The sequence below is a fragment of the Lepisma saccharinum genome, chromosome 1 (genome assembly GCF_977018435.1).
Source record: "Lepisma saccharinum chromosome 1, izLepSacc3.1, whole genome shotgun sequence".
Classification (NCBI taxonomy): domain Eukaryota; kingdom Metazoa; phylum Arthropoda; class Insecta; order Zygentoma; family Lepismatidae; genus Lepisma; species Lepisma saccharinum.
This window is the reverse complement of record NC_139229.1, coordinates 114,808,946-114,822,857: the sequence shown is the minus strand read 5'-3', so window position 1 is coordinate 114,822,857 and position 13,912 is coordinate 114,808,946. Positions and strand designations below refer to the sequence as shown.

Here is a 13,912-nt window from a genome sequence, read left to right as displayed (position 1 = left end):
TGATTTTTCCACGCATCCCGAAATCTCCCTAACATCCAAAATTCCATCTCCCTAAAATGTTTCACAAAGGCCGAATTTATGGTCATTTTGGCTAAATTTACTCCTATACCATTATAAATACGATCTTACACTCCCCCTCACCCCCAGATGAAAAATTCTGGATAAACCCCAGCTTTGTTTGATTTAGTTTATTTTACTTCGCCTTTCTTCCACTTTTAAATAATTGCGAAGATTTGGATGAGATGATTAAATTTATGAAGGAACATTTACAAGGAACACCCATGACCAGACTCACTCTGGCATCGTAGTTCGCTGTGCTTGCCACTCCACCTCGGAGGTCAGTCCCTGCTTTGGTGGCAAAATCTTTTGTTGGGCACTCCCTGCACTCATAAGGGCATGTAAAACATGGAAAATTATCATTTCCTTTCCTCTTGTAGTCGCCTTATTGCTATTATTGATATTATCCTATGGAACTTTATTATATTTTTCACGGAATATTATGAGAAAGCATTGAAAAGGTTCAAGATACATTACAGCAATCCTTTTGGCCTAAATGGTTTGAAGAGGCATGCTCTTAATTTATTGCAACCAGAAGATTGCCTTAAGTAATTTACAATCATTTAACCATCACCAGAATACATCATTCCTACCAGTGACTGATTTTCATTAGACTAACAAGACTGTAGAGAGTTTTGAAAAGAAATTACACTGCTATTCATTACTTTATCCATTGATGTAGCCCAGCAAAGACAGAAATTAAAAATACCAGATTTCATATTGCTTCAAATAATCTGATTCTTGAAATATAATATCATATAACTCTTGTACAAATTCCATTAGAAACAAACAATATATCATAAATTCAGAATGCAATGTACAATATTAAAATAGAATTTTTATTCCTGTAATACAATTTTTTAACAGCAATGTGTGTGATGGAAATGGATATAACATACAGAAATTATTTCAAATGCAAGAAACATATGTTAAAATAATTTCAGATGGAGAGAAAATATTAAAACATTGCTTATTGTTTTCTTTCAGGAAAAAAGTCACAAGGGGAAGATGGCTACTTTATCACTGAGGATCAGTATTGTTGAAAAAAATGTGAAAAAGACTATGCAATTTGATCCTTCTACAACAGTCTATGATGCTTGTAGGATCATCAGAGAAAAGAACTCTGAAGCAAACCTTGGTCTACGTAAGTGGTTTTCAATGTATCAGAAAACAAGTAGTAAATAAAATTTCATTAGTCTTCATATGACAATTTGATGAGACAGGCTCAGTTTTCATGGAAGAAAGGGAAAGTCTTTAGTGTAATTATTGTTTAGTTTTGTTAGCAATAACCATTTTAGAAATTTGCATTCAAAATATTTTTAGAATTAATCATGGTGCTAAATTAATATGAAGTTTGAAGCAAGAACTTCGTTTACTTCAAATAAAGTAACTATTTATTATTAGGGCACATTGATTTATACTGAAGCAAAATATATGAAATGAACACATTGCATTTTCTTCCCCAAAGAAAGTTGAGATATGTTGAAAGAAAAATAAAACATTTTCAAAATCATTTATTTTGTTGATTATTAAGGCATGTAATATCAAATGATTTGATGTGTCACATTTGCACCAGTTCCACTTTGTATCTAAAAATATATGTTTGGCGGTTGTGCGAAGATAAGTAATTCACTCTGATCAGTTCACTTTTCATTTTTTCCATGCAAATTTTCTTTGCAATTGATTTTGCCACCCGTCTGGTGGCTTCGTCAGGCATGAACTTATCAGAATGAATTAATTACCAGTTGCACTTTCCCATTTGATTTTTCTCTGTGTGTTGTGAGGTGAAAAATGAACAAAGTAGTGCTAATTATTATTCAAGTAACTCGTTTTAATTGCTTTTTGTTTCTCCCATTTTTAAGGGTAAATCATGTGACACAGAAGCAAATGTATTTACATTCTAAACTCATCAATGCACGTTAAAAAAAAGGACCACTTGATCTGGTGTTATATCCGCTTTATGAGAACCACATTTGCCACCTAATGCTAAGTAACAAATTTATTTTTCTTTTATATGGCATTTGAGTTCCTATTTTTTTTCTTATAGCCAAAGACTATGGTTTGTTTCTGTCAGATGAAGATGAAAAGAAAGGGGTATGGCTAGAACCTGGAAGGAACTTGGACTATTACATTTTGAGGAATGGGGTAAGATTTTAATTTTAATAATTTTCTACATGAAAAATCACAGTGTAAAATAGCATAAGAAATTTGTTTATTCTTGAATTTTTTACATCTACATATTTCTGCATTTTCTGTAAGCATCATTTTCAGATGTTAGTATGATGTAATTTATTCCATGAGTATGCATCAGAGATTTCAGAATTAACATAGAGTTGCAAAAGAACCACTTCAGTCAGAAGCTGCTACAAACTAAGTAAAAGAAATTTTACTCTTACATAGATTCAAATTCAAACTTTCATAAATGTGGAAATCATTGACTGAAAAATTAGGCACCATGAAACGACTGCTCTGTTCATTGAGAACTTATGATTTGTATGGAAAAATGCATCCCGCACCGTGGTCGTGCGGTGTAAGGCATCATGCTTTGGTCTCCGACTACGGGATGCACACAGGTTCGAGTCTCCTGGGGGAAGCGTAACGACTTTTCTCCTGATATTTTGACCTGTGTATAGGACCGGTGGCCACTCACCATTGTGAGGAAGTTGAGTAGCTATGAAACAGTAGCACAATCCAGTCATGGAAAACCTACGATGACAACTGGTGGTTCAGCATGCTCACCACACATCAGGTTCGCCATGCTGATCACACGTCGTCCCATAATGGGTTGGATGATCCCCCACCTAGGGTGAGTGAGTGAATAGAATCAGGTGGGGGTAAGGCCAGCAGTCAGTAGGTACTCCAGGACCCTCAATGTGCTGTTGCACCACGGGGGTAAGCAATTTTTTAATTATTACAGTGGAACTTTGACTTTACGTTTTGCCTAAAAAACTTTATATGCAGGATAACTAAAAGTTGGGAAACATTTCATAATGTTGTGCTATGTAGAGACCATGAAAATTGAATGTATAATGGGGGAAAATGTTAAAATCAGGATTTCATTGTGTGTATATCTTTTCAGTGCCATACTAAAAAAATCTGGGAAGGGCAAGTTAAGGCTTATTTTTTAGTAGTTACAGTAATATATTATTAACTTTTCAAGCATCAGTAGTAGTTGCACTACAAGGATAAAATTATTTATATTTATTACACGTAGTACTCATGGCGACAGGTGTCCTGAATGTGATCCCAGGTTCACCTGGGAGATGCATCCCGTGAGCCCAAGTTGAAAAAAAGGGTATTGATCAACACGTTGCTGAAAGTGGATAGTAAGAGAACTGTGAGAATGAGAGAGTTTTTCCAGTTACATTTGTAGATGGACTTTTTTTATTTTTATCATGCATATTCTCCATTCTGGAAACATCAATCTACATAAGTAGAAGTGATAAACAGATTTGGCATAGTATTTTATGGAAAAAGGACTTTTAAAAAGCTGACTAATGCATAGTCAACACATCGAATCCATCGCCATTGTTTTCTGACTTTTCTAGATGATGCAAATTATGACGATGATGATTTGAAATGAAAGTCATGCTCTACCTGTACACACACCTACACTATATTGTTTCCCAAATATTTCCAGTAACTTCAAAAATATGCACTGCTTCTGTAAAAGTAGAAATTGTGTTATTTTTTCTTTGTTATATTTCCTGCACATGAAGACACTTCCATTGTGAGTATTGCTTTCATGATCAATTATTCACATCACCAGATCTCGGTGCACTTCCTCTGTGTAATCAATTAAATCTTTCTTTGGTAACAGTTTGTTTTTTCCACATTACATTATTCTGTTGAGGATATGTACATCTGTTTTGTAAAGCTTAATGTTTTTGAAAATAATATACCATAGTGCTTTTTTCAATGTTTTTTGTAGGATTTGCTAGAGTACAGAAAAAAATTACGAACACTGCGAGTACGAATGCTTGATGGCACTTTGAAAACGTTGTTAGTGGATGATAGTCAACCTGTCGCCAACTTAATGGTAGTCATATGCACAAAAATTGGTGAGTTCTTTTTTTCCCCTTCACTTATGAATTTGCTTGCAACTTACTCAAAGCAAAGAAATTTTCCTTTTGACATGATTAGGTTTCAGTGTACTTTGTATTCGGTTCACTTTATTTATATATATTATGCATAAAGAAGTAGTGAATATTTAATTTAGAGTCCTCTTTGCATCATGTCCCTTTTTTTTTAATTCAGCTTTTTGTTTATTGGCAATTTAAATGTTTATTACTTTTTTGGAGAATTGAAAAATGCTTATGTAATCATTAAATTGAATGAACTCAGCCTATAATGTATTGTTATCCACTAAACTGCTAAATAAACAATGAATTAACAGCAGTATTTCTGCAATAATTCCCAAAATTATAAAATAGAAATTGAATTACATTCACACTTAAGATGAATATAAAGTATAAATTTAACATGGGTAGCATGTTGTAATAATGGTCACATTTGAGTTGTAACCTAAGCTGTATCGTGTTAATATATCTGTCCTTAAACATATTATTGACAATTTATGCATTAAACTGTATTATTTAATGACTTGATATTGATGTTCATTGATCTCTTTCCTTTTTTTCTAATAAAATTATTCTCTAATTTTGCACCTAAGGCATTACTAATCATGATGAGTACAGTTTGGTTCGAGAAAATCCTGAGGAGGAAGTTGAAAATAAGCCTAATTTTGGAACTCTTACACTGAAGAGGAAAAAGGAAGAGAAGGAGCGAGATGCTAAAATGGAACAATTGAGGAAGAAGTTGAAAACTGATGATGAAGGTTAGTCAGTGTGTATGAATATTATGCAATAATAGTATTTTGAATATGGAATTTCAGCTGTAACGAATTAAGCATTTTCTCTCTTTGAATGTTTAAATTGTTTCATTTGACTAATACAGTGGAACCTCAGTATGTGCATAATTCATGCATAAATATAGTGGAACCTCGATTTACGTTTTTTTAGGAGACCATGATAAGAAAACTTAAAATGCAAGAAAGTGCAAACGATTTCAAAAAGTTTTTGTAAAAAAATGTTGATTTATTGGGACCACAGAATTTGAATGTATGATACAGGAAAATGTAAAATCGAGAAACATAAATCCTGTTTCCATTGTATTTATGCCAGATTACTTTTTAGTACCAATAAAGACATTGCAGGCTAATGTAGCATGTTCAAGAACTATGTGAAATTATGAAATCCTAGTCAAATAACTGAAAATAAAAAATATACAAACTTGTAGCTCAGTGTAATAATGCCAGATATTTTCAGAGCTGCGTAAAGCTTGCTGGCATTCATGTACACAACATTGATGCTATTTGATATGGGTGATTTTGTTCGAATCCTCGTTTGTACTGTAATATTCAAGAGGGGACAAAAATATAAAGTTGTATTAAATGTACAAAAAAATGTGTATTATTTAGATATCCATATGATCATTTGTACATATTTCAGTTAACTGGATTGATCCGTCTAAAACACTACGTGAACAGGGCATTGATGAAAATGAGACAGTACTCCTTAGGAGGAAATTCTTCTTCTCTGACCAAAATATTGATTCTCGAGACCCAGTCCAACTGAACCTTCTGTATGTGCAGGCAAGAGATGCAATACTGGATGGCACGCACCCTGTAACTCAAGACAAAGCCTGTGAATTTGCTGGAATACAATGCCAGATTCAGTTTGGCAGTTACAACGAAAGCAAGCATAAACCTGGATTCTTGGAGTACGTTAATTTTTTTACTACTTTTATTTGTCTATTTGAAGATTTTCCTGTTTTGATCTCTTCTGTGTATTTTAATTTGCGTAGAGTGTGTAGATTTTGATTGGATTTAACAGTGGTCATCCCATTGTGTTTGGTATGTGAGCAACTATTTTAACTTCAAACATTGAATCAATCTCATTGAAGATGATGATGTTACGTAAAGAATAAATGTGTGTGTGGCCATACCTTTGTGCCCCAGTATGCCTTCATAGTGGTTCACAAAAGATAGCTTTACCTTCACTTTTTTGCTATATATTTAAATGCCTAGTGTGTGTGTGTAGGTATGTAAATGCATATGTGTGTGTCTGTACATACATATGCATGCATGCATGTATGTGTGCGTGTGTATCTAAGTGGCATATTATACTCTCGTTATAGTCATGCCGGTTTATTTATAACATTACTGATGCTTTTACCAGTCTTAATATATTTGTAAGCCGTTAAAATAATTAGTAGGGTGTTTTCACTGAGTTTATTCTAAAAGTGACCTACTGTTCTTTGAATTGCCCTTTGATTTTTGAAAAGTCAGAAGAAACTCAAGAAGAGTTTGTTATAAAATAATACCAGTGTGATATGTTTTTGTCAGGTTAATGGAAGATGAAACACTTTTTTGCTCTTAATTAAAGTAATGATTATAAATTCATTTCAGTTTAAAGGAGTTCCTGCCACAATCTTATGTGAAAGTAAAAGGAATTGAGAAGAAGGTGTTTGCAGAACATAAAAGGCATTTAGAATTAAGTGAGTTAGATGCGAAAGTTCAGTATACAAAAACTGCCAGGTCACTTAAAACATATGGTGTCACCTTTTTCCTTGTGAAGGTAAGCATAGAACAAAACTAATATAGTAATAGAACAACAATGTGTGTATGCAATATAGTAAATTATAGTTCATAAACATAGTTCTCAATACCACATTAAAAAAGCTTTCTAAGATTCTTTTGTTTATGTTGTGCAGGTTTCTGCCCCCCAAAAAAATCAGTATTTGTGTTTGAGCATTCCAGTGATTTTCAATTGCCCTTAATAGTTAGAACATAAATATTACAGAAGTCCCCAGAATTGTGTTTGCGATATAAACTTTGAACTTATCTTTCTGATTCATTGTCACAGTTCTAGTCCTAATATTGCATTACATCTTTTTCAAATATTCACTTAAATAGGTTGATGCTGAATTGTTGGTACTAAAATTGGTACAGGTACTTGAGAATATTGTATCAGTATAATTATGTAGAATAGTTAAAGTGTTAGGGGCTGAGGTACAGTTTTGCATAAGTTACACATGTATTTCTGTCAAAATACTCTTGAATATTATATAAAAAAGTGAGCAATAAGTTCTAGGTTATATGTAGATTTCTACTCACATTGTAGTTGTAAACATATCTCTGTCATTCGTCTAGATGAAACCTTTGAAAAATATTAATAAATATGATTTGACTCTTGTGGAGAAAAAAAATGCCTTCATTATTCAGAACAATGTTTTTGCATTGTACGTAACATCCAGTTCTTCTTCAACCTTTATTTTCTCCAGTTCTGGGTACTTCGTGCAGTTATATTAAGTACCATCTTTCTACTCTTAAGAAGTCACAATTTTGCATAGTTCATGGGATTTCAATCTTATCAGCATATATGGTATTTACAATTCAACCAGTATTATCTGATACTTAACACAAATGATACTGACCAGCGCTTATTAAAACTGTTCCATCACTTGGGTCCTCTTTGTTATTAGCTCTTTAATAATTTTATTACTAGTGATTTTTAGGGATGGATTTTAATGTAAATTCATTTTTTCTTCCCTCAGGAGAAAATGAAGGGGAAGAACAAGCTTGTTCCTCGACTGCTGGGAGTAACAAAGGATTCAGTCTTACGTTTGGATGAAAAAACAAAAGAAATTTTGAAAACATGGCCTCTAACAACAGTCAGAAGGTGGGGTGCTTCTCCAAACACATTCACCCTAGATTTTGGAGATTACTCAGATCAATATTACTCTGTTCAAACAACAGAAGCAGAACAGATTCTCCAGTTGATTGCAGGCTACATCGACATCATCCTGAAGAAGGTGAGTTGGTACATATTCTGCTTGTAAAGTAAAAGAATTTTTCTGAAGCAAGTCTTTTATTTTAACTAAAATTATACATAAAATATTCTATATAACCACATTTGTGGATGTAAATTAAAGTTGCAGAAAGGTTTCTGGAGTATTCAACATAGATCAAATTTGCATTATCAGGATAAAGGAAGCATTACTGCTACATCAATGGCCAAGCACATTTAGTGCTCAGTTCACAATATTCCCTCTGAAGATTCTGGTCCAAAATCTTGTCCCGGACTTGGATGTTCTGTTGTTATTATCTCTTCATCAATTTCATCTATTCATCATTCATATTCATCATTACAAACAATCTAAGGAGATATGAAAGTAACATGAAATAATTTAAATACAAGAAATATTTCAAGTTAATCAGTAGAATGTCAGGAACTGTAAATAGACTGTAATAGTTTTATTCCTGATTTTGCTTGTCAGTTTCTTTATCCTGTTGGTTTTTGCACAGTGGTAATTGGTGATTAGTTTTTTTGCAAATCATTATAATAAATACATAAATAGACACATGTAACTATTAACAAAATCAAATTATTTTTTCTTTGCAGAAGAAGTCAAAAGATCACTTTGGTATTGAAGGAGATGAGGGTTCTACTATGGTTGAAGATAGTGTGTCACCATTAAAGTAAGTAATAGCAAAACAATATAAATTGAACTTCTTATGTATGTAGTTACAAAGTGAAATGAACTACAGTGTCACTTAACAAGTTGTATTGAAACAGAAAATTGACACACACAGAATAGCACAATCAGTTTCAGTAGTTTCTCTCCATTGGTCCATTTTGTATATAAATAAAATAAAAGATAAAAGGAATGTGTTTGATGGATGAATATACAGTGAAGTTTAGGACTGACATTTTTTCGTACTAGCCCATTGGAACTTACTTTCTGGATAACCCTTGTATTTAATATCTTTGCATGATACCTCCATTATAAGAATCTGATCATTGGTTCTCTTCTCCATTCACAGGGCTACAATCATGCAGCACGAGACGAGTAAAGTTGGTAAAGTGACAACAGAATCTGTGGCAAAGCCTGTTGTTATGAGGCCAGGTGCAGAAGGTGAGTGAATATAAAACTTTATATTTGTAATTATAGATGTGAACCTTGTAATTCAGAGATCATAAGCCATTAAAATTAAAATACTAATATTGTGCTTTATGCACATATGTAACCAGCATGACTGAATTACTGATAACCACATTTAAAGTTGTACATTTGAATCCATGGATGTAACCCTTTGCCTCAAAGAAAATATACAAATGTGTTATGGACGTTATTGCGATTATTGTTTTAAACAGCTGTTTACATTATTTTCATTGACTGGAGTATATATCAGAGTTACAATGAGATCTGAACATATTACAAATAAAGCAAGTAAAACTGATTTGAATTGGCCTGGCCAAAGCTTCATAAGTTAATATGATGTGTTTGTACAAACGCTGTCGCAGAGAAGGTGAGACTAATTCCTGTATAGGAAAACAGCGACCTCCATTGGCTAGCAAATGTACTAGGGTGAAAATTTAGTTCATTAGCTGCCGATTGATACCAAAATGAGCGCAATAGGTCAAAATGTCGTGACTGCGTAGCAGTTAAAAGACAAGCATGTACCTGGACCCCTCCAAGAATCATGAAAATGAAACAAAAAAAAATTACAAACCACAAAATTTTTATTCAGAATCAGCCATATCGAGTAGACGTACATCTTTTTCAAAATAGGCACCATTGACAGCTAAGCAAGCGTCCATACGCTCCTGCCACTTTGTGAATGTCTTTGAAAATTCGTCGTCAGGTAGCGAACTGAAGAAAACTTGCGCTGCCTTGATCACTTCTGTGTTCGTCATGAAATGACGACCACGTTAAGCAGCCTTTAAAAGTGGAAATAGCCAAAAGTCGCAGGCTGCAAGGTCTGGGCTGTATGTTGGATGTGGGAAAATTTCTATTTTTCTCTTCGTCGCGTAATACTGAAAAGCCCGCGTGGTATGTGGGTGTGCGTTATCGTGGTGCAATTTGAAGGAGTTCTTCAAATGTGGCCTCTTTTTTGCTACGTGCTGGTGCAGAGTCTCAATGACTCCTTGGTAATACTGTGGCTCTACTCAGTCTGTGTTGATCAGCATATGCCTGTTGAAACATTGCATATGTTTCCGCAGCACTTTTCCCTAACGCCAACAAAATTTTATGGCATGTCGCTGTTCATCTTGAATACTCATCGCAAAAAGCAATGTTATACACAAGAACCTGGAGGGGTAAACGAAACACGTTCCACGTAAATCAACACAGCTGCTCACTAACGTGGTTTCGCAACATGTGACAACTTGCTACGGAAACAGAATGAGTCATCCTACACAATGCGACTAGTGCTGAAACAATAAGCAGTGTTGCCAAGCCAGGAAAAAGTCTGTCTTACCTTCTCTGCGACACCCTTTGTAGATGTGTGTAAAATATGTTTTTCTTGTTATTGATCTTGTTTCAATCACAATGAGGTTAAATAATGCATAAGACCAAGGAATGGTATATTTCACAATATTAAGAAAACTATTTTAACATATAATAATGTTTTGGGGGTATCGTCCTTCATTACCAAGATTTTGAGTTGATTAAAGTAGTAATAGAGTGTATATGATATGCGTAGATTGAATTTGTTTCCCTCTCTCTGGATATATGCTGACAAAAGAGGAGCATTGTGATACATTAAATATTTTTAGTGAACAAAGGGGCACTTTTTATAATGAACTACGGTACCTTACCATTTACACAAGATGATTATTTTTTTCAGTAACGTTGATCAATTTATTTCAGGAGCTCGTACATATGGCACTGGTCATATGCAGAGTGCCCAGTATACTATGGAGAGTGGTCAGGCAAATATTGTTCATGCTCCTCCTATGGTAAGGAAATTTACTTGTAAAGTATAAGATAATGGTTCTGGTCATGTGGTTACCTTGCGTTAAAGTTCTGTCAGTTTTGCATAATAAGTTTTATCCAAACTACAGGAAATTTCTTTGTCAGTGCACTTTCTGCAATTAATTGTTAGTTCAGAGAACTTTTGCCATGTGTACTTGTAAAGCAATGAAAGTAAGATATTAATTGTGTTACAAGACATTGTTTCATCTCCTTTGTTGATTTTATTATCTTGGAGAATTCTTCCATGCCTTGCCATTACAACACACATCTTATTTCATGCTTTGGTGTACTCTTTCGAATTCTGTTTGTTATGTCTATATTTTACATATGAAGTTTTCCCCATCCCATCTGAATTCTTGATAATTGTGCACTGTTCATCATAAATTGACATCCTTGTTTACTTGCCTATACCTTTTTCAAATAAAGAGCCTCCCTACATATTCCATATAAAAATTCCGAGCATTCGTCCAACAAACTGAACTGTGTCATAAGATTTGACATGGCAAGCACATTTTAACTTTGCAACATAAACACTCTTGATGCAAAATACTATAAGTTGAGAATTCCACAGCTATGAATTTATTTCTTCCCACATTTTTCTTTGTAGATTGAAAAGAATTATGGATTTTTTTTAAGACCCTTACTCCTTTCCCTTTCCCCATAACAGAAAAACCGTGAAATTATAAATTTCAATAGTTAACCACAAGACCATAACCCAAATTAAAACGAATTGTAAACTTGTATTTTTTTTTATAAAGTGTAATGTGTATTTTCTCATTACAAGCTTCTCCAGATGGAAATCTTTGGAGCAGAGTAGGTACATAACATTTTTTCTCTTGTATCAATGGTAGTTCATAGTATCTAATATTATTGTCTTCATAATAACCACCTTTTCTTTTTTCGAATATCAATATCCATGGTGGTACATTAGAAGGTACATTGGAACATAAATGCATTTTATTTAACATTACGGAACAGGTTGTTTTTATTCGCCTGCACTTTATGAACTAAAATTAGAAATTTCCCATCTCCAACTTCGCCAACCTCCATGGTGGAGTGCTTAGCATAGCATGCTATGACGCCAGGGGCCTCGGGTTCAAATCCTGGCCAGGGCATGGGTGTTCTTTGTGAATGTTCCTTCATCATGTCATCACTCACTCTCATATTCAAGATTAGTCAAAATTGGTTGGAAAATGAAGTAAAATAAACCAAATCAATCAATCTTCAGCTTCATCGTATTATTCAGAGATTAACATTACAAATTTTAGTTGAAATGATAATAGTAAACATAACTTTTAGATGAATTTTAGTTATTACTTGAAGTTTATTTTTCAAATAAACCAGTTTTCTGCTGTCAGTGCTTAAATTTGAATTCTTTATTTCTGGAACTTACTCAGCTGATGTGAATGCATTGGTTCAGTATTGTTTTCTTCTTCATATACATTTTCTAAACATCATCTCAGTAGATGTTACTCTTCAGTAACAAGCCTCTTCAGTTACCATGTAGATGCCTCTAACTAATGAACATGGTTTCTTGGGTGTAGTCGAAATTTTTTGCCAAAGTTTATTTTAAGTCCACTTTATGCACCAATAAGCTAATCATAATTGGATACACAATTTAAGATGGGATCTGAACCACTATGTGCCTCCACTAGGTATTGAACCTGGCACCATTTGATTACAAGGTGACAGCAGGAAGGCTCAGCTTAGGTATAGTTTAATAATAATTTTATTAGAAGCAGAAATAGTTGTCTCCCCACGGAACTCATATTTTCAGAACAGCATCGTCACAGAATATCTTCACTCAGCAGTGATAGACAAGAAAAAAATAATGTAATTATGGGGAGAAATTTGTTCTTACAATGTCAGGTACTTCATTGCACAAACAGTACCAAATAATGGAAACAGTGAAAATACTGCACATGTTTGTCTACATCAGAAAAATTGCTATGAAAAAAGTAGAAACCTGCTTTTTCATTATTTCTGAATTAGAGACTTTTCATCTGTTCAAAAGTTCTACGGAATTGTTCAAGAAAAAATTATTATATTAATCACTTTGTATTACCTTTTATAGTTTAGCTGGAAGTGATCCACATAGTGTGAGAACAATGACAAGTAACAGTGTGAGAAGATGTGTTTGTTTATTTTATAGTAATTTCTTGTGCACATCCTGAGCTTATGCTCACATCCCTACTCAGCCTACTGATTAATATGGCACTGATTAGAAGGATGACTTGATGGTATTTCTGCCAATCCTGATATAAAATTTACCAATCTGATAACGAACATTCTACCAATCTTGTATAAAGTTGCATGCAGTATTCCTTGAAGGATATTAGTAGTCCTCCGAATTAATGAATGCAACTAGGTTATTGTTATCAGTTGTACTGTAGAAAAACAATTGCAAATTTATACATTTAGTTTACTAAACTAAACAAAATGATAGAATTATGCACTAAATTACCGAAGTATGAGGTTGGTAAAATTATTGTCAATGTTAACAATATACCAATGTGCCTATATTCACCAATACCAGTTAGGTGCCAATTAATATGTACATATCATGAGTGTCAAAACAAACTGGAGTAAAACAGCATTTACCTCTAAAAGAATTCTAAAGATCAGCCATTTAAATTTATTGTTAAATGAAAACTTTGTTGCAATTTATCAACACTTACTAACATTCATTTCTTGGATGTTATTTCAAACAACTGCTATTGGGTGTGCCACCTTTCTTTTGCCTTTGTCAGACATTTTGTATTGTGTACTTGACCATGTTGTAAATATATCATAAGTAAAAACTGTTGGAGCATGGTGTTGTTCACTCCCATTTTCCTTGATAATGAACTTTGTTTACTTGGTCTTTTCATTCTAGGGTCATTCCATGTCAAATCATCCAGAATTTTGTGAAAATGTCACCCACCATTTCCGATTTTGATGAAATTCGGTATACTTATGGAATTTTTAATGCTGATTACAAAAATTACGTTCTTTTTTAGATTGGTCAAGTGGTTCAGAAGTTACGCGGTTTTCA

General features: G+C 33.6%; 1 protein-coding gene across 4 annotated transcripts in view; it reads left to right on the top strand.

Moving 5' to 3' along the window:
• The window catches only part of rhea (Talin_middle and talin-RS domain-containing protein rhea), a 155,975-nt gene that overhangs the window by 78,405 nt on the left and 63,658 nt on the right, over positions 1 to 13,912 (top strand). For 3 of the 4 annotated variants that reach the window (XM_083136723.1, XM_083136740.1, XM_083136750.1), the window contains exons 3-12: positions 1,045 to 1,201; positions 2,105 to 2,202; positions 3,989 to 4,118; positions 4,730 to 4,894; positions 5,568 to 5,838; positions 6,527 to 6,695; positions 7,675 to 7,932; positions 8,523 to 8,599; positions 8,945 to 9,036; positions 10,774 to 10,862. In XM_083136723.1, coding sequence (XP_082992849.1) covers positions 1,066 to 1,201; positions 2,105 to 2,202; positions 3,989 to 4,118; positions 4,730 to 4,894; positions 5,568 to 5,838; positions 6,527 to 6,695; positions 7,675 to 7,932; positions 8,523 to 8,599; positions 8,945 to 9,036; positions 10,774 to 10,862 — 1,485 coding nt within the window. In that variant the 5' untranslated portion in view covers positions 1,045 to 1,065. Of the gene's footprint in view, positions 1 to 1,044; positions 1,202 to 2,104; positions 2,203 to 3,988; positions 4,119 to 4,729; positions 4,895 to 5,567; positions 5,839 to 6,526; positions 6,696 to 7,674; positions 7,933 to 8,522; positions 8,600 to 8,944; positions 9,037 to 10,773; positions 10,863 to 11,662; positions 11,692 to 13,912 lie in introns of all 4 variants that reach the window. The other variant, XM_083136732.1, reaches the window with a different exon arrangement.